This window comes from Culex pipiens, chromosome 3, assembly GCF_016801865.2.
Source record: "Culex pipiens pallens isolate TS chromosome 3, TS_CPP_V2, whole genome shotgun sequence".
Lineage (NCBI taxonomy): Eukaryota > Metazoa > Arthropoda > Insecta > Diptera > Culicidae > Culex > Culex pipiens.
The window spans coordinates 143,059,473-143,080,316 of NC_068939.1; the positions used below are offsets into that span (position 1 = coordinate 143,059,473).

The 20,844-nt window shown below is 46.4% G+C and overlaps 1 protein-coding gene across 1 annotated transcript in view; it reads right to left on the reverse strand.

Annotated features, from left to right (window-relative positions):
* Window positions 1-1,840: 1,840 nt before the first annotated feature.
* The window catches only part of LOC120420934 (platelet binding protein GspB-like), a 47,980-nt gene continuing 28,976 nt past the window's right edge, over window positions 1,841-20,844 (reverse strand). Inside the window, exons 2-7 of the mRNA XM_052709984.1 lie at window positions 13,897-17,196; window positions 10,517-10,561; window positions 9,279-9,872; window positions 3,795-8,666; window positions 3,356-3,408; window positions 1,841-2,998 (exon numbers count right to left, since the gene is read on the reverse strand). Coding sequence (XP_052565944.1) covers window positions 2,975-2,998; window positions 3,356-3,408; window positions 3,795-8,666; window positions 9,279-9,872; window positions 10,517-10,561; window positions 13,897-17,196 — 8,888 coding nt within the window. The 3' untranslated portion in view covers window positions 1,841-2,974. The remainder of the gene's footprint in view (window positions 2,999-3,355; window positions 3,409-3,794; window positions 8,667-9,278; window positions 9,873-10,516; window positions 10,562-13,896; window positions 17,197-20,844) is intronic.

The window sequence follows — 20,844 nt, forward strand, 5'->3', positions numbered from 1 at the left end:
CTCGGTTTTTAAAACACGAAGGCAAACTACACATAAACAACTTGTTTACGAGAAATCCCAGCCGAAGTCAAAGGTCAAATCTACTATGTTATCATGTTTAGCAAACTGAAATGAAACATCATGTCTGCAAATTCATTTTGCTCTCCGAGTTCTACAAGCATGTTTCATTTAAGTCAGAATTAACTTCAAAATGAACTTTTCGTAATCCGTTGCTAGATTTGGCATTTATGTTACACAACCATGTTTAACAATGGTTTTTTGAGCAAAATTTGAACAATTTACCAATTGATATGACACTTGTTCAATAATTAACGTATAAAAACGCTTGTGCAGCAATTGTTCAACAAAAATATAAAAAGCGATGTTTTTCTTGCTACTTGGGTACGGTAGTTCTTATCCTTACCTACAACTTTGCCCCAAATCGATCAAAAAATTCCTTCAAAGGATAAAGATAATTGAATTTTAATACATCATTTTTGTATGGACGGTTGCCAAATTTGTATGGAAAATTAAATGGGCAAACTAATGATGCAAAATAGCTTCTTTGGGCATACCAAAGGCACCCAAAAAGTTTAAGCCAAATTAAAAAAACAAAAAAAAATCAAAAATTCCTTTTAAAAAAATGAATGTCAGTTATGCTGAAAAATTTATCCTTCAAATGGCTTTAATTAGAAAACGGAGAACCTTATCAAAATTTTACAAAACTTTAAATAAAATTTGTATCAGCCTAATTTAGTTAAAACAAAAAGTTCGTCATACCCTTTAGCGCAAAAGTTTGTACTTTTTGTCTACTAAAACATATAAGGCTGTTGCAAATATTTTTAAAAATTTATGTCCCCCCGCCCTTCAAAAATGGTCCGAAAAATCAGGGGGGCAAAAAAATATTTTTTCAAAAAATTATCAAATTTTCAATGGAAATAGAAGTCTAATCAACTAAGAACAATCTTAAATGCCTTTTTCTGCATTGATAATCATATTTAACATGTTTGGACTCGTTTAAAAATATTTTGAACTTTTATGAAATTTCAATGCACCGCAAAAACTTTTTTTTCGCGCAAAAATAAAATTTTCGTCAGTATTTATAAATTTTGGAAATCAAGGATTGCAAAACAACCGGACAGGTGTATGATGCATTTTAAAACACTTTTTTCATTCAAATGTTGACACCGTGGCTTGTAATTTAAATTTTTAGCTTTTTTTAATTTTTTTGCCCCCCTCCCCCCCTCCCTCGACTTTGGTCTGGGGTTGGTATAACGAATCAATGGACAGTGTTTCATACAATTCCACTTTTTTTTTGGGAAATTCTACTCTACCCACTCTTTTCTATTAAAAACGAAACCAAAATATCTTTTTGAAAGTATTTTTGAGCATATTTTTAATATTATGGTTCCCTTTAATATTTCTGTGAACATGAAAAAACTTTCTTCAAATATTTCAAAGCAAAAAGGCAAATGACCTGAAAGATTTTTTATTGTCCAACAGTATTTTTTGAATTCAAACATAAAAAAGATATTTTTTTTCGATATTCTAACAAGCCACGGAAAACCTGGCAAAAGATCTGAATGTTTTTTAATGGTCTAACCCTATTTTTTATTAAAACTTAAAAAAGATTCTAAATTTTGTTGTTAGTGACAATAAATAGTGACTTGTAAAATTATTGAGTCGCCTTTGTAAAAGCTTCTATAAACTTGAATGAACACGGCCAATTAAAAGTCGTTTAACTTTTACGTAAGAAATTGGATACCCTCCGAATCCCCCACCTAACAAATTAACAATATAAACCAGTAAGACCCCCTTCAATTTCATCATTTCACAACGTCATCTAAAACAAAACATTAAGTTTAATTTTTTATTAAGCGTTTATTTGATAGTTTCGCAAATTTTACATCGAATCAGTATAATGGTTTGGTTTTACTTTGCAATGCTTTGTTTGTTACCTTAAATATCATGTAAAATACTTGGTTTGCTAGAGGTTGCCGTTTTTCCTTTTTTTCCTTTTCACAACATCGCCTTTTTGTTTTACGGTTACCATTTTTTTCTCTTCTCATCATCAACATATAAAAGTTAACAACTTCACTTTCAGCCACAGTAGCAGTTTTTGTTTGTTTTTTTCTGTTAGAGTTTCTTTGCGTACGATGTTTTAGCTATACTTGCTTAACGTTCAATTGTGATACATAAAATATTTTCTTTTTTGTTTTCATTTGGTTGTCTTATAAAAATTTTCTTATGCAACCCAAAAGCGAAGCGAACCAAGGTGTTCCAATGATATCGTGTTTTTTTGTTTCTCTTTTAGTTTCTAACTTGAAGGTTACGTTGACTGGGTCAAAAGAGCGAGAGATTACAGGGATAAAATGAGTGAATAGAGTACATTTGGTTTTCTTTAGTCAATAGTTTCTTAAATATCATCATTTTTTGTTTGTTTCTTCTTCTGGCAAAGCTAGACCAGTTCGTCCCTTCGTCGCGTGACTAGCGGCAGATTAAACTCCGTTCCGATTGTTTTCGATTTTACGATTTTAGTGTCTGGTTCGACCGTTCGTGTCATTCGCCTGATTCTTCTTCTTTTTCTTTTTTTGATAACTTACGATTATCTCTTTTTTTGGTTTGTTTGTCCTCTAGCTTCGGGTTTAAGATACGAGATAAGATTTAATTCTGCAGTGGATTCTCCACGGTTTCTTTTTTAGTTGGGTCACTTTTCCAGTTAGCAGATTAAAACGAAAAATTGAGCTAAGCTTTACAACTTGTTTTCTGTTTTGTTATTTCGCAGTGATTTTTAGTTTTCTGTATTGTAATAATTTAGTAGATTTAATAGTGCTGTTGCCGCCTCTGTTGGTTTTATTTTATTTTTTTTATGTTTATGGGTAAATTATGTTTAAATAGCTGGAAATAGGTTGTCTGCTAATTTGCTGCACAGCGGTTGGAAATCAAAATCGACAATCTCCACGTGCGCTCGCTCTATAGAAGTGAAGTCCGTCATTTAGTCCTCCTTTTCAGTCGTTTTCTGTTGGAAGGAATGAAATATAATTAAAGTTGACGTGCCTCTGACTATTAGCTACGCCCAAACGAAAGACCTCTGACGTTGAATGTGACTACAGAACGACAACACTGATTGGGAGTATTTCTGTCACTCAAAGTGAGACAGAAAAGAAGAAGAGAAGAAATGAGAGCATATTTGCGTTGGACTTCTCTGCTTCGTCAAACATTTGCGACTCAGTGGTAAAGAGATAAACTTTCATCGAAAGAGCCTCGATTCGAATCTTCTCTTTTTTTTATTGTAAACTTGTTGTGTAAATATTACATTCATTGTCAGAATTCTAATTAAAACACGTTTTTCGATATTTTTTTAAAAAATACTTACGCTTTGAAGCTTCTCCTTTGGCGACTCCTTCGTGTCGTCGTGTGTCAAGTCCCCTGCAAGGAAGGAAATGTTCAACGTGAGTGCACCATTTGCAGGGATTCGGGTTTTTTTTTTCTTGTAAGGAAACAACAGTGTTTAATAACTAAAGTAAAACAAATCGCTAGCACTCACTTAATGGCATGCATGACTATTTCGTAAAGCTTGTGTCGAAATTAAATCAAACTAAAACGAATTACGCAAACCAAAGAGATGTTTCTGGTGAGCTCCATTTCGACTCGTAAAATTGCAGTAAGAATGCTGAGATACTCAAAAAATGTTACATTGGGTACAAACTATCCCTAACAGGCGAACAAAAAAAGGGTTTGTATCTGATATTTATATGTATATTATATAGATATATAGTTTGAGCGGTTAAGTATTAAGTTGGTGGAAGTCTAACCTGGATACATTTGTCTACTTAACAGTTCGATTTCCGAAATCGGAAACTCTCCTCTGGCGATGGCCGCGGTCGAAGTCGTAGACGTAGTGGATGAAGTACTGCGCAGTATTTGGGTCGTCTGTTGTTGTTGTTGATACTGCTGCTGCTGCTGTTGCTGGGAGCTGCTTGCCACCGTACTGCTGCTGCTCATGAACGTTACGCTTTCCTGCAGCCCAAAGTTGTCCAAATCTCCAATGTTGTCCAGCGTGTCGACCATCGTGATCGAACCGCAGCTGGTTACGCTCGACGACATCTGCGAGTCTGTTTCGTTCTGATAGGTCGCGTTCGTAGCGGTCGAGCTGGTCTCCAAGCTCTCGGTACTGGTCAGGAAGGCGTCCTGTCCGGTGAGCGAATCCACGGAGATATCCTTCGTCATGCCGGATTGCATCGACGCGGTGTACTGATAGCTCGAGCTTGTTCCGGCAACGGCGACGCTTTCCGTCACAACTCGTTGGCCACTTACCGGCTTCGTTGGACTGCTGAATCCACTCTTCGCTTCGGAACTGTACGGCAACGAGTCCAGCGAGTCACGCTTGGTTTCGCTGGTCCTCGACATCACTGCATGCTGGAACTCGATCGAGTCCGTACTGTCGCTACGCTGGGGCTGCTGCAGTGCCATCTGCTCGATCGAGTCAGACCGTGACGAGCGCGTCGTGATGACTCCAGCCCTGGAAAACTCTATCGAGTCGATGCTGCTGGTCATGGCGTCAACATTGTTCTTGTTGTTGATCTCCAGGCTGTCGCTGCTGGAATGGGCCGACGGGAGTGTTTCCTTGTCCTGGGTGAGCTTTTGCAAACTATCCGTGGACACGGTCAGCAAATGTGAGGTATCCTCCTCATCAAAAGCATGCTTGACTTGACTCTCCTGCGAGATTGTCGTTACGGTCGTTGTAGCGGTGGTCGTTGTAGATGACGTATCCTTGCCTACCTCAGTGGTAACGGTTCTCGTCTCAACCCGTGTGCTCGTCTCCGGTCCCGACGTGACGGAAGTCGTCGTTGTAGTTGCCTTCACGACCGCTCCATTCGTGGGTGGACTCCGTTTTGCACCGTTCGACCTATCCGACTTGTTTGATTCGTCCGATCGCGACAGCAGCAGTGCAGCTTCTTCCTTGGCCTTGATCTCGATCAAATGTGCTTCGATACATGCAGTCTCCAGTCCCTCAAACTCCTTCAAACTAGACAAGCTAATATCATCACCGTGGCTGCGCGCCAGGAACCGTCTCGTGAAACTTCCATTGCTCAGCGAATCCTGCGAACCCTGCTGCATCTTACGGTTCTCCAGCGAGATCACCTGTTCCAAACTTTCAAACTCCTGCAGGCTGCTCATCGAGATGTCATCGTGCTCCCTGGATGCCAATCTCTTCGCCAACAAATCGTAATCCGGTGTGCTGGAGAACGAATCCTTAATACTGCCAATCCGGCTACTGCCAACTTCGAAATCTGTGTCCTCTTCCTTAATATCTTCCAGCCTGTCCTCGTACGGATAGCGGAAGTTTTGCGTTTCAGCCAGCTGCATCTCGACCCACCGTTTGCTTTCCTCCAGTGGATATCCGTTGTTCAAGAGATCCATCGTCACCCCGGAAGGATCAACCTCCTCACCGCCGGTTGGTGGACTCTCCTCAAACTGATACATCATATCTTCGCGCATATTTGCGTACATCGATCCCGCATTGGTATGTGCTGGTGCCGACTTCACCAGTATCTTCTCCACCTCCTCGTCGTGTTTCTTCTCCTTCTTGATAGGCTTGATCGAAACGCTCTTACCTTCCGTATCGCACTCATGCGCTTCGCGTGCCACCTCCTCAACAATTACAAACTCATCAGAAATGTCCGGCTGCTCCAGCATCTCGAACGAATCCGAACCCGCCGAATCATCCTTATCGTCCGCTTCGTAATCGTACTTCGTAGTTATGTCGGCCATCTTTGACTTGTACCGCTGCTCGATCATCTCCTGGTATTGCTCTTCGCTAATCTTAAACTCTTCCTGTTTGGCAAACTGAATTTTCGGATCACTCGGCTCCGTGACCGTAACCGTTTTCGAGCTTGAAGCCACTTCTTCCTTGACGGCCGAGGCCTCGCCCTGTTGCACATCTTCGGTCACCTGAATGTCCGGGATGAGCTGCGCCGAGCTCTGCTGATATTCCTGCAGCTGCTCCTTTTTGATTTCCATAATCTGCTGCGCCTCATCGCCCTGTTCAATCTCGGCGTGCACATCCTCGACGATGGTCTCGATGACCGAGCTCGACGGCGAGAACGAGTTGCGTCTGTCGTGCTCGATCTCAATCTCGAACCCTTCGGTTTTGATGTCCTTCTTCTTCTTTTGCGACTGAATCAGCGGAGCTCGGAACGAACGCGAATACTCGGACTCGTAGCGGTCGTAATCCGAGTCGGAGGACTCTTCGCGAACCTCGTCGCGTTCCAAACTCGGCGGTTTGGATGCTTCCTGCGAAGCAGATTCCTCCTGCGAGTCTAGCGAGTCACGCGCTTCGGCTGCAATTTCCTCGAGTAGTTTCCCGGTGATGGCCGTGCTTTCCGAGCGTTTGTGGCCTCGTTTTTTGATTGCCTCTTCCGTCACTTCCTTGATTTCGCTTACAGCGGCGGTAATTTCGGTTGTAGCTTGCGTGTTTAAAAAGTTCACATCACCTTCCCTGACAACTGTCGACGTTAGCGTAATGTCTCCGAGAATGTCCTTCGAGCTTCCAGCGACCGGTGTAATTGCATCCAGTCCTATTTCAACGTGGGTAGGCAGGCTGTCCAGCTTGTCGGGCAGGTTCTCCATGATGGTTTCCAGATTCGATGCACTCGATAAGCTGATGGAAAGAATGCTGCCGTCTTCCATGCTCGTGCCCAGCCTCGAATCATCGATGCATTCGGTCTTGACATCCTCCAAGCTGGAAGCCTTCATCGCTTCAACCAAATCCAGCGCGTTTCCAATGCTGGAGCTAAGCTTCTCGGCTTGCTCCAGTGCTACCAGTTCGACCTCGTCGTGCAGCTGGAAGACATCCGGTGTATCCTCCAGCATGTCTTCCTTGAAATCAGCTGTAAAGATCATCTCTTGCGAACGTTTCATCGCCACCGGAATGGCGCTGGACACGGACGAAAGCTCTTCCTTGTCGTCAAGCAGCAGTTTTTCGCGCAAATCGTCCTCGGAATCGTCATGAATCAGCGCTGCTGCATCCGACGAGTCGAAATCAATGTCCATCGTTGATGGGACCAACGTTTCGGTTGCCTCGGACTCATTGCTCGCCAAGTGGCCGGAACTTTCCGAGTCGAAACTCTTCATGCTGTCGTGCGAGCTTTCAGCGTTGTACGAGTTCAGTGTGCTGACTGCACTGTGAAACTCGGTGGATGCCGGGATAAAGGAATGATCCTGTGCGGTTTCGTACTCGGATGAGCCGTACTGCATCAGGTTGTCCACGTCGGTGGACAGCGGCCGGCTACTGTCGGTATGTTCAAAGCTCTGGTAGTGGCTTTCGCCGGAGCTGTCGATATCGGTGGCAGACCAGCGGCTTCCCTTGGGCTGATGCGAAGCTCGGTGCGGCCGGGCGGATACTTCCAGTTTGGCTACCGAGCTGTCGGAGGCAGCGGGTTCTTCCTGCTTTGCCGACTCGTACGATGTTTCCTTGGAATCGGTATCGGAGGCCTTTTGCTCTTCAACAGAGGGTGCCTTGATTTCCGTGAGAATCGTTGTGGTTGTTACCACTTCTTCCTGGTGTGCTTCGTAGATGGGATCTTGTGCGTGTTTGCTGGATGGCAACACCTTGAACTCAAACTCCGATGGGGATTGCTTGATAAGCTGTCCATCGATGACCGATTCGATCAACTCTTCCTGCACGGCATCGAGTGATTCCTTGATTTCTTCCAACGTTTTCTCGATCACCAGCTCGTCGATGGTGCGTTTTGTGGTATGCTCTTTAACTTCCTCAGCGCACTCGAAACGATCTAGTTTAGCGGGTACGGCACCTTCGACCAGCGTTGCCTGCTGTGGCTCGATAGGAGAGTGAACAACCGGTTGGCGAGCAGATTCTTTCGGTTTTTCGAAATCAAGCTCGAACGGCTTTTCGGCGACTCCCTCAATGACTTCGATCACCTCGGCTCGTACCTCTTCGTCGAGTGCCGTTCCGCTTTCGACCTCCTGCAGCGACTTGAGCGTGAACCCGTCCTCTTCCAGCACCTTCTCGCGGAACGCCTTAAAGTTGTCCGAGGGTTCTTCCGCGCCCGAGTCCTGCGAGCACTCGTAGCCAACGTTGTCGAACGCAAAGTCCGACCGTTTGTCGAGGGACGTTCGCGTGATGACATCGCTGCTGCGCTCGCCAATGTAGAACTTGGTCGCCGGTTGTTCTTCGTCGCTGGTTTCAAAATCAATCGAGCTGCGCTGGGGTCCGCCGGCAGCTGCGGACAGGTCTTCGGACGTGACCGATTCCTGCCGTTGGTTGGTGCTGCTAGGTTCCGGGTACTGCTCGATCGAGTCTTCCGGCTGGTCGAACGACTCGATGATGCTGGACCGCGTCTGGGTGTCCGTGCGGGACGAGATACTGGTGCGGGGTTTCGGCACCGGCAGCGGCTCCTGACTGCTGGACAGCTCGCTCAGTTCGCCGGAGGCGGGTTCCTCCGTGGTTTTGACCGTGGTTATCGCTTCGGAGGTGGTTAGTGAGGGGGCAACAGCAGCAGCAGAAGAGCTAGCAGTAGTGGTTGACGTGGCAGTAGTAGTAGTGACGCTGCTGCTAGCAGTTGCAACGGATGCATCAGTGGCAACTTCAGCGGCCAGATTAGTTTGCGATCGCGGCGTTGGCTTTGGAATGGTTATTTCTGATTGTGGTTGCATATCTGTTTCTATAAGAATAAAAGCGGTGAAAAAAAGCGTGTTAAGGTTTCGGACGAAAGAAACTTAGAAATTACTTTGGTAGTAACAGAGTGGTTTTTTTTTTGGTGGTAGTAATTTTCTTTTTTTTTAGGGTTGGTCGAATGGAACTTAAGCTAACCAAAAGGAAACAAAATTGATGAGTTCTGATTCTGGTTGGGGGTAGGGTAAGAGTCGTTTTTTTTAAAAGCCAGTTTAGTTAGTTTGTTAATTGGTTAGAGTGGGAACTATGTGCAATTGTTTTGTTTTTTTTTTGGGCTTCGAGTAGAAAAAAGCGAAATGTATACATCTTGCTCATATTACAACTGCCAATTCGGTGATGTTTTCGAAAATGGAGCTCCAATGCTTCTGTTTTAGTCGCATTCTATGCAAATATTGTGGGGCAAAACAACAACAAAATGTAACAAAACCGATAGAAACAGAGAGACTGTGGCATGCTTTTTTTTTGTTTTGAGAAAACGAAACCAGACGGTTGTTTGCTGTTAGTTCGCTTTGCGGGTTAGTTGGCGTTAGTTCTAGGGGTTGTAGTTGCAACGCCTAGAGGGTAGGTTTGCTTGATTTGAGGAGCGTAGTGGTTGTTCTACCTTGCAGGTCGTGATCGGGCGTGCTGGAACCGAAATCACCGGTGGTAGCGGACATGCTCTCATCCCAGCTCATTTTGGAAAATTCGCTCTGCAGGCCCGAAACTTCATCTTTGATCTGGGCAATGGCCTCGTCGTATTCGCGGTTCTTGTCCGACAACTCTTCCGGCTCGATTTCCGACGACAGACGCGCGTATCGTCGCTCGATCTTTTTGTCGCGGCGTTCCTGCTGCATTACGTCACCGCCAACGGGTAGACATAGTTCCACTACCTCAGCGGTTTTGGTAATGCCCACGGTAGCTGCGGCCATCTGCTGGTTAGCCTCGCTACTGTCGTAGTCGGGATTGCTAATGTTATCGTCGAACGACTTGCCTGACATGGACTCAATGGTGGGCGACTTTACGACCTGGTCGGCCTCGTTCGAGGACAGTATATCGCTACGGATCGCGTACTGTTCACTTTCGGACTGGGCTTGTGCGTCGACGCCGATGCCATTGCCCTGAGCCTGGGAATGGCTGACGATCGACACACTTTGCTCCAGTATACTATCAACTAAGTTACTAGCTTCCGAGTGTACTAAATTTAGATAATCTTCGCCTGAAATGAGAAAAGGGATTACGGAAAAAATCGTTATCATTCGCTGTTGCTCGGAAGTGCGACTTCCGCGAACCTCGATGGCACAGGCTATGCAGGGATAGATGGATTGGTGATCGGATGAGCTCTAACCTTCTAGGCCCCTTTTTTCGGCCGCCCGGAATGGTTTCGAAATGAGAATTTTCTGATGATTGTAATGAGCTATTTGCGCCGCACTGTATAATTTCGCTTTTTTCTTCAGCCAGATTTGGAGGAGACAATTAGCATTTCTAGACTCTTGAGACTTCTAGACTCGGAATGAGATCAAAATTTAAGAGGCAAAGGCACCTACAAACATGAGGTGGTGGTGCGCATTCATACCCGAGCTGTGGAGAAAGGCATTACTTCGCAACCAGAATCAGTTCAAACTCAAACTTGCACTCAATAGCTGAAAATGGAATCTCGAATGAGAGTTCGTGACGAGGCGTGGGGGTTTCGAGGAGCGATTTCGTGGTGGTGTGGTGTGCACTGTGTGTGTCAATTGTGTGGTGTGGGACGAGATTTGTGGGAGTAAAAATGGTGAAAACATCAAAAAAAACGAACTGGAATCGACCAAATGGAGAGCGAGACTGAACAGACTACTAACGAGACGAAACCGTCATACTAACCTTCGTAGCTTGTTGACGCGTGTAAATCTTCTTCATGTTTGTCATCTGTAATACAAATTAGAGGAACAAAAGCACAACGATAAAAATGTATGTCTTTGGAAAGATGTCTTGGTCGGAAAGATTCTCTGCGAGTATTTTCTGTAAGTCTGGCTTATAAGTATATATTTATATATTTAGCTTACAAACGACTAATAAAGGTTAAGTAAAAGGTGATTAATTGGTGGATAACGTACTGTTTATGTTTAATTATGTAGCCCAAAAATAAGTATAACAACGTAAACCGCAGTAACAGTAGCAATATCAAACATCAAGCTTAAGTGAACAAAACAAAAGATCGTAAAGTCACGCATACCAACGTAGTAGATAAAACTCAATTCAAATCAACACTGCTTGGCGTAACTTAAAAGTATACATAACATAAATAATTCCATACCATACCGTGCTGCAGTGATCAAAAACCCCCGTAAACAAACAAACTTATTGCTCAACGTCATCCAGGGACTCCACGTCGGTGTGAATCTCCGGCTGGTTCCCGTCCGCCATGCCCTTGATGTCCAGCAGTTCGCTTTTGGCGCGTGGACTAGTCTCGTAAATCTCGCAGCTTCCGCTCTCCTTCGTCAGCTCGAACGGAGTGGCCGTCTGAGCCCGGGAGTACGTTACGGCTAGCTCCTCCCCGTCCGATCCCATCTGGATGTCCTCGACGTCGGTGTTGCAGTTCTGTGGCGCATCGGGACTTGGGGAAATCTTGCGTATCATTGGGACGGGGCGGACGTCGTTGGTCTCGCCGGGACTAAAAGGACCGTTCCGTTCCTTCGTCTTGACAATCGACGAGTATCCGCCGTCACAATGCCCAAGCTGGGGAGACTGCGACCGCTCGCAAACCAGCTCATCACCGGACAGAAACTCCACGTCGGTCTTCCCGTCACCGCCATCGTTGGCTGTGGCCATCAGGCCACTAAACTGTATCGTGGCCCTGCGTTGCTTGGTCCGCTCGAACCCGCACTTCTTGGCCGTATCATCGCTGAGATACATGTCCTCGACGTCTGTGGTTGCAGCCGCCGTGTCGCACTTCATCTCCAGATGCTTCTTTCCCTTCGATTGCTGGTAGCCAGCGGGGGTGCTGTGCGAATGGCACTGCTTGGTTTTGCGGCGACGTCTCAGCTCACTTCCACTGCCGCCGGTGGAAGCGCTCTGCTCAAAAAACAGATCCTCGGTATCGGTAACCGGTTCCCGTGCCGGACTCGTTACCTCCAGCGTTGGACCACTGTTGGTGCGTGTATTGTCGCTGGAATACACGTTGTCACCTTCCATGTCCGGCAGGGACTCGATGGTGTACTTGGAGCTGTCGTACATCTCACCCACTTCTTCAGTGTCGGACATATCCTCAACGTCGGTGAGCGCCTGCTCGATATCCGGTGTACGAACCGTCAACATGCCCTGATTCAACGGCATCACGTTCTGCCTCTGTTCGCCGCACTCGTCGTGCTTGACAATGGCAATTTCACGAACTGGTGAAGGTAGAAACTCGGACGATACTTCATTCTTCAGCTCGTGGTCCTCGTTATCATCACTATCGTTAAAGTCTTCAACGTCAGTAGTCCCGCCACCGACTTTACCGCCTTTTACCACTGCTCGCGGCATCAGCCGCTTCGGCGTGGTTCCGGCCTCTTCTTCGCTGTCCGAAGAGTTCAAATTCTCCACATCGGTGACCGCTTCATCAGCGTTTGGCGTTTGCACCGCCAGTGATGCCGGTCGCTTTCTGTTCAATTTTTCAACGGGAACTTCCTTGTCATCCGATACGAACGTTATGTTTATCTCCGGAAATGCATGTGACTTGTCCTCCTCTATATCGCTACCCTCCATGACCAGTTCCTCGGCTTCGAACAGCGCTGAACGTCGATTCGTAGGCTTCGCGCAGGCTCCGGCCATCTCATCGTCGGACATCATCAGATTCTCGTACTCACTCTTGGGGCGATCTTCCGCCTTTCGGTGACACTTTCTGTGCCGTACCTTACTGTCTTCCTCCGATTCCGACGAGCTAGCTTCGGCAGCGGCTTCCTGCTTGTGGAAATGCTTTTCCTGTCTTCGCTTCACCACATTGTGGATGGCAACCGCATCGTTGTCATTCGCTCTTGTCAATATGTCCTCAGGACAGTCCGGTATCGATACATGACCAAGCGAATCATCGTCGTCCGATAGATCTTCGCAGTCGGTTAGCGCAGCGCTAGTGTCTTGTACAATTCCAAGGGTGTTGCTGTTGGATTCCGTTGCCTTTGACGAGCAATGCGTCAGCCTTTTCGGCTTGGCCCCTTTGTTGCCGGAATTGGTAGTCTCGTCCACGTACCCTTGGTCTAGAAAGTTCTCCAGCGTGATCTCCGCTTCTCGAGCGGACTTAACTTCGCCCTCATCTTCATCCGAGTCCGTACAGTCTTCGACGTCGGTGACGGATCCGTTCGTGGTTGGTATGATGGCATCCACCAAGGCGTTTCCACATTTGGTTGGACTTTTCCGATAGCGCACCGAGTCCTGCTCCATAATCAGGTCCTCCGTGTCGGTGAGCGCTTCGTTGATGTTGAGCTTTGCCACATCGTCTAGTTCTTCGTCGGAGAACTCTTTGGTGATGGAAATGACCGGTATGTCCGACATTGCGGAGAGCTCTGTCTGTTCAAACAAACGCTTCTAACCTGTTTCAACCGAAAAGCAACGTATTGAGAGTAAAAGTGAAAAAAATATGCAAAACAAATAATACAGAACAAAGAATGCGTGAAGAAACAATGGCATTGCAAGGCAAATTAGGCATTTATCGGAAACATATGAGTATGTCTGAGAGTAAACACATCGAGTATATGAGTTGTTCGGTATAAGGTATATTTGTTGTTTGCTAACATAAGGAGGATAGTGGGATTATCTGACTACTAGACTTTGCTCCCGCACCGAGTTTAATTCGACGTGTCGTGTTTGTTCTGCGCATAACATCTTCATTCTAGTTTCAATCCAACAGAGTTGACCGGACATGGCTGTTGGAGTTGTTCAGTACTAATAATCAGATAACGCATTTCACCTGGAGGCCAATATGACGGACATAATACTGCTATAGGCAGGACCACTAACGATGTAGCACACAAACTGCGAGGCAAAATGCAAAATTTGGAAAAAAGATACAAGCACTTTGGTCATTTGCTGCTCCAAAATTATTGAAAACCAAAAGAAGGCGGTAGAAATACGGCGGGCAGAGGATGCATATGAGCGAGAATATGCATTCGAGAGCCACGAATGGGAAATGTCTCTATAATAGTATTATGTCATTTAAATTTGAGTGTGTTTGGTAGATTTGTTCATTTGCTTAGAGATTTTGCGAGCAGGGAGTTGGAAAAATTTACCTGTAAACAGGGAACTATCGTAATCAAACTTATACTTCAGACGGGGCGGTGTCGATGCACGGAAATCGAGTATCGGCGAGATGCGACTCTCCATCACGATCGCGTCGAGGGATGCAACCGTGCGTCGATCGGCGGCGTGCAACGCCTGATAGATCTCATCGTCGGCGTCGGGCATCACTTCCGACGACGTTGGCCCGGCGGACCGCATCCAAATGTCCGACTTGCGATATCTTTGCTCGCTTGATTGCATGATTTGGGCCTGCTTGCGGGTCGTGGTCGTCGTGGACGAGGACGCAGACGAAGTCGTAGTGTGAGCAGCCTTGGGCGATGCTGGACTTCCGGAGCGTTTGCGTTTGTTGCCCAGCCCTTCACCCTCGTGCTCGGACGACGAAGAAGGCAGCGCGATCGAGTCCGACAGGCTAGAGTCAGTGGTCAGGTCAATGTCATTGTAGCGGTACTCGTTGATCTTACGTATCAGTTCGTTCGAGGTCGACGGTTGACGGTAAATCACTTCGATAGATTTGGACGAGTCGATTGTGCGTGTAAATACTTCACTAGTCAGAACATTTGTACTGTTGGAGGAACTCTTATTGAGACGGCTCGGACTAGACGGCAACGAAGACGGAATCTCTGCGTGGTCGAACGCAACGGCATCTTTGTACGAATAGTGCATGGCAGATTTGCACCGGTACGTATCATCGCGCTTCGAATCACCGGACGTGTGTACTGTTTTCGTCAACCGTGGTGCGGTTTTGACGAACCCGATCTTGCTGGACGTGGACGTAATCTTTTGCACATCGGTGGATACATCAGAAGACCTGGCACTAGTGGTCTTTACTATCACAGTTTCTTTAGTTCTACCATCTAATGGTTTTCTCGGGGTTTTTGCTGGGGATTTATCTACGGTCATCTTCACTGCTGGTTCCTTTTTCGGTGATGCTTTGCCACTTGGCTGCACTTTGACCGGAATCAAGCTTTTGTTGGCGCGCTCTTTTGTCATTTTGGAAGCAGTGGTGGTTGTTTTGGTAGCAATATTAGCTTGATCCTTGTCGGCCTTTTTGATCGTCACCGGTTGTGGTTTGTCGGTCGGCTCGGATGACTTCCTGGAGCGGTGATAGCGACTGGTGCTGCTGGTGACGGACGAAGACGACGAACGGCCTCCTGTTCGATCTGAACGATCGGCAGAAGTTCGGGTATATTTGGTGCTTTGCACAGCTGGTTTAGGCTCTTGTTTTTTCACAGCACTTGAACTGGAGGCTGGTTCAGACTTGCTGACAGGCTTTGTGGCAGTCGCCTCGGATCTGCTACTGGAAGTTTCTCTGGAAGATCTGGCTTTCTTCTCGACGGCAGACTGTGCAGTTGTAGTTGATGTTGTCGTCGAGGTGGTGCGATAGGTAGATCTCACGGGCGAAGAATGCGTCGATTCAGTCAGATTAAGCGGCTTCAATACCTTTTGGTCCCGCGACAATGTTGATTGCATATAACCGTGCGTCCTGGTGCTGGTGTATGAGCGAGTAACCGTTGTTGTTCGACTTGTGCTGGACGAGTATTCGACACTCTTGGAACCAGACTTGATATCAACGGTTTTGCTCGATTGCTTCGAAATTTCAATAGGCGTTTGCTTTTGTAGACTTAATTTAGTTACAGTGGCTTTTGTTTTGGGTTTTTTCTTTACCTGAGTTTGTTCCTTTTTTTCGGCAACGGATTTTATGCTAGAAACTCTCATTGTTTCCTCTTTCTCGCCATCAATCATAAACTTTTCCTGAGTATCGACCTTTTCGTCCTGCTTTTGCAATTCTTTCTGTTTTTCCTTCAGCTTTAAGGCGTTGTCGTAATTTGTACTGTCAATAATTGACTCTACATATGATACACTCTCCGTATATTCCGTAACATCACTTTGTGGCGAGGCAGACTCATGGCGGGGATCAATTGACATGAGTTTACACGATTTCACTTGCTTTATCTCTTGCAAATCTTCGTTTTTCATTCGATCATCTCGTTGTTTTGCCAAACCCGTACCGACCTCATGGCTGTCCGATTCAGTGTCGTAGGGCAAGTTATACTTGGTGGCCGACTCAGTTGAGAAATCTGATGCAGCATTGTCACTGATGGAAACTGAACGTTCATACTCGGTCGGAACATCTTGCTGAATTGATCCACCGGTATATTCTGCTCTGTCCATTTCTTGCGTATACGATCCAATTGTTTCACTTATGGTCGTTGCATAAGAAACGCATGAACTCGGCGAGTGCGCTTCCACCTTTTTATCCTCAGTTTTACTGGGTAATGTCGTTACCTTAAGAAAATCTGCGAAACTGTCTCCGGCCATAAGCTCAAGCGAAGACGAATCAATTCGTTCACTAACATACGTAATCGATGAAGTCGTAAAGTCGGTCAGTAACGGCGAGTCGTCGTCATATAATGAACCCTCCACGGCAGAAAGCGAACTCTTTCTTGTATCCTCGAATCGTGGCTCGTCCTTCCTGAGTTCTTCCGAAATATCTGAAGGATCAGATGGTGCGGAGAGTTCTAGCTTTTCGGCTCGTTCCGCATCTGATTCACGTCTTTTGAATGCTTCAAAAGCGTGGCCAGATTCCAGTACCATAGTTTTTCTTAAGATTTCCGTTTGATAGGTTTGCTCAGTTTCAAGTGATGTTTCACTAAGTTGCAATTTCAAGCTATTCTTTTCCAATTTTGAGTCGGTCTTTTCAGATTCATCAATTTCAGTAGATTCTCCAAAGTCGGATTGAAGATATGGCTCATACTCTTCTGTCTTGGCTTCAGACACTGGTGAAGCTGGTTTCTCAACCTCAACAGGCTTGGCCTCGACCACCGGAGAAATGGCCTTTGCTTCAACAATCTTTTCGTCAAGTTTGGTTACAGTGACTTCAGTGACCTCAGTCACAACTTCTTCTGATTCTTCAGCTGGCTCATCCTCTTCTGGCTTGGCTTCAGACACTGGTGAAGCTGGTTTCTCAACCTCAACAGGCTTGGCCTCGACCACCGGAGAAATGGCCTTTGCTTCAACAATCTTTTCATCGAGTTTGGTTACAGTGACTTCAGTGACTTCAGTCACAACTTCTTCCGATTCTTCAGCTGGCTCATCCTCTTCTGGCTTGGCTTCAGACACTGGTGAGGCTGGTTTCTCAACCTCAACATGCTTGGCCTCAACCACCGGAGAAATGGCCTTTGCTTCAACAATCTTTTCGTCAAGTTTGGTTACAGTGACTTCAGTGACCTCAGTCACAACTTCTTCTGATTCTTCAGCTGGCTCATCCTCTTCTGGCTTGGCTTCAGACACTGGTGAAGCTGGTTTCTCAACCTCAACAGGCTTGGCCTCGACCACCGGAGAAATGGCCTTTGCTTCAACAATCTTTTCGTCAAGTTTGGTTACAGTGACTTCAGTGACCTCAGTCACAACTTCTTCTGATTCTTCAGCTGGCTCATCCTCTTCTGGCTTGGCTTCAGACACTGGTGAAGCTGGTTTCTCAACCTCAACAGGCTTGGCCTCGACCACCGGAGAAATGGCCTTTGCTTCAACAATCTTTTCGTCAAGTTTGGTTACAGTGACTTCAGTGACCTCAGTCACAACTTCTTCTGATTCTTCAGCTGGCTCATCCTCTTCTGGCTTGGCTTCAGACACTGGTGAAGCTGGTTTCTCAACCTCAACAGGCTTGGCCTCGACCACCGGAGAAATGGCCTTTGCTTCAACAATCTTTTCGTCAAGTTTGGTTACAGTGACTTCAGTGACCTCAGTCACAACTTCTTCTGATTCTTCAGCTGGCTCATCCTCTTCTGGCTTGGCTTCAGACACTGGTGAAGCTGGTTTCTCAACCTCAACAGGCTTGGCCTCGACCACCGGAGAAATGGCCTTTGCTTCAACAATCTTTTCGTCAATTTTGGTTACAGTGACTTCAGTCACAACTTCTTCTGATTCTTCAGCTGGCTCATCCTCTTCTGGCTTGGCTTCAGACACTGGTGAAGCTGGTTTCTCAACCTCAACAGGCTTGGCCTCGACCACCGGAGAAATGGCCTTTGCTTCAACAATCTTTTCGTCAAGTTTGGTTACAGTGACTTCAGTGACCTCAGTCACAACTTCTTCTGATTCTTCAGCTGGCTCATCCTCTTCTGGCTTGGCTTCAGACACTGGTGAAGCTGGTTTCTCAACCTCAACAGGCTTGGCCTCGACCACCGGAGAAATGGCCTTTGCTTCAACAATCTTTTCGTCAAGTTTGGTTACAGTGACTTCAGTGACCTCAGTCACAACTTCTTCTGATTCTTCAGCTGGCTCATCCTCTTCTGGCTTGGCTTCAGACACTGGTGAAGCTGGTTTCTCAACCTCAACAGGCTTGGCCTCGACCACCGGAGAAATGGCCTTTGCTTCAACAATCTTTTCGTCAAGTTTGGTTACAGTGACTTCAGTGACCTCAGTCACAACTTCTTCTGATTCTTCAGCTGGCTCATCCTCTTCTGGCTTGGCTTCAGACACTGGTGAAGCTGGTTTCTCAACCTCAACAGGCTTGGCCTCGACCACCGGAGAAATGGCCTTTGCTTCAACAATCTTTTCGTCAAGTTTGGTTACAGTGACTTCAGTGACCTCAGTCACAACTTCTTCTGATTCTTCAGCTGGCTCATCCTCTTCTGGCTTGGCTTCAGACACTGGTGAAGCTGGTTTCTCAACCTCAACAGGCTTGGCCTCGACCACCGGAGAAATGGCCTTTGCTTCAACAATCTTTTCGTCAAGTTTGGTTACAGTGACTTCAGTGACCTCAGTCACAACTTCTTCTGATTCTTCAGCTGGCTCATCCTCTTCTGGCTTGGCTTCAGACACTGGTGAAGCTGGTTTCTCAACCTCAACAGGCTTGGCCTCGACCACCGGAGAAATGGCCTTTGCTTCAACAATCTTTTCGTCAAGTTTGGTTACAGTGACTTCAGTGACCTCAGTCACAACTTCTTCTGATTCTTCAGCTGGCTCATCCTCTTCTGGCTTGGCTTCAGACACTGGTGAAGCTGGTTTCTCAACCTCAACAGGCTTGGCCTCGACCACCGGAGAAATGGCCTTTGCTTCAACAATCTTTTCGTCAAGTTTGGTTACAGTGACTTCAGTGACCTCAGTCACAACTTCTTCTGATTCTTCAGCTGGCTCATCCTCTTCTGGCTTGGCTTCAGACACTGGTGAAGCTGGTTTCTCAACCTCAACAGGCTTGGCCTCGACCACCGGAGAAATGGCCTTTGCTTCAACAATCTTTTCGTCAAGTTTGGTTACAGTGACTTCAGTGACCTCAGTCACAACTTCTTCTGATTCTTCAGCTGGCTCATCCTCTTCTGGCTTGGCTTCAGACACTGGTGAAGCTGGTTTCTCAACCTCAACAGGCTTGGCCTCGACCACCGGAGAAATGGCCTTTGCTTCAACAATCTTTTCGTCAAGTTTGGTTACAGTGACTTCAGTCACAACTTCTTCTGATTCTTCAGCTGGCCCATCCTCTTCTGGCTTGGCTTCAAACACTGGTGAAGCTGGTTTCTCAACCTCAACAGGCTTGGCCTCGACCACCGGAGAAATGGCCTTTGCTTCAACAATCTTTTCGTCAATTTTGGTTACAGTGACTTCAGTCACAACTTCTTCTGATTCTTCAGCTGGCTCATCCTCTTCTGGCTTGGCTTCAGACACTGGTGAAGCTGGTTTCTCAACCTCAACAAACTTGGCCTCGACCACCGGAGAAATGGCCTTTGCTTCAACAATCTTTTCGTCGAGTTTGGTTACAGTGACTTCAGTGACTTCAGTCACAACTTCTTCTGATTCTTCAGCTGGCTCATCCTCTTCTGGCTTGGCTTCAGACACTGGTGAAGCTGGTTTCTCAACCTCAACAGGCTTGGCCTCGACCACCGGAGAAATGGCCTTTGCTTCAACAATCTTTTCGTCAAGTTTGGTTACAGTGACTTCAGTGACCTCAGTCACAACTTCTTCTGATTCTTCAGCTGGCTCATCCTCTTCTGGCTTGGCTTCAGACACTGGTGAAGCTGGTTTCTCAACCTCAACAGGCTTGGCCTCGACCACCGGAGAAATGGCCTTTGCTTCAACAATCTTTTCGTCAAGTTTGGTTACAGTGACTTCAGTGACCTCAGTCACAACTTCTTCTGATTCTTCAGCTGGCTCATCCTCTTCTGGCTTGGCTTCAGACACTGGTGAAGCTGGTTTCTCAACCTCAACAGGCTTGGCCTCGACCACCGGAGAAATGGCCTTTGCTTCAACAATCTTTTCGTCAATTTTGGTTACAGTGACTTCAGTCACAACTTCTTCTGATTCTTCAGCTGGCTCATCCTCTTCTGGCTTGGCTTCAGACACTGGTGAAGCTGGTTTCTCAACCTCAACAAACTTGGCCTCGACCACCGGAGAAATGGCCTTTGCTTCAACAATCTTTTCGTCGAGTTTGGTTACAGTGACTTCAGTGACTTCAGTCACAACTTCTTCTGATTCTTCAGCTGGCTCATCCTCTTCTGGCTTGGCTTCAGACACTGGTGAAGCTGGTTTCTCAACCTCAACAGGCTTGGCCTCGACCACCGGAGAAATGGCCTTTGCTTCAACAATCTTTTCGTCAAGTTTGGTTACAGTGACTTCAGTCACAACTTCTTCTGATTCTTCAGCTGGCTCATCCTCTTCTGGCTTGGCTTCAGACACTGGTGAAGCTGGTTTCTCAACCTCAACAGGCTTGGCCTCGACCACCGGAGAAATGGCCTTTGCTTCATTAATCTTTTCGTCAAGTTTGGTTACAGTGACTTCAGTCACAACTTCTTCTGATTCTTCAGCTGGCTCATCCTCTTCTGGCTTGGCTTCAGACACTGGTGAAGCTGGTTTCTCAACCTCAACAGGCTTGGCCTCGACCACCGGAGAAATGGCCTTTGCTTCAACAATCTTTTCGTCAATTTTGGTTACAGTGACTTCAGTGACTT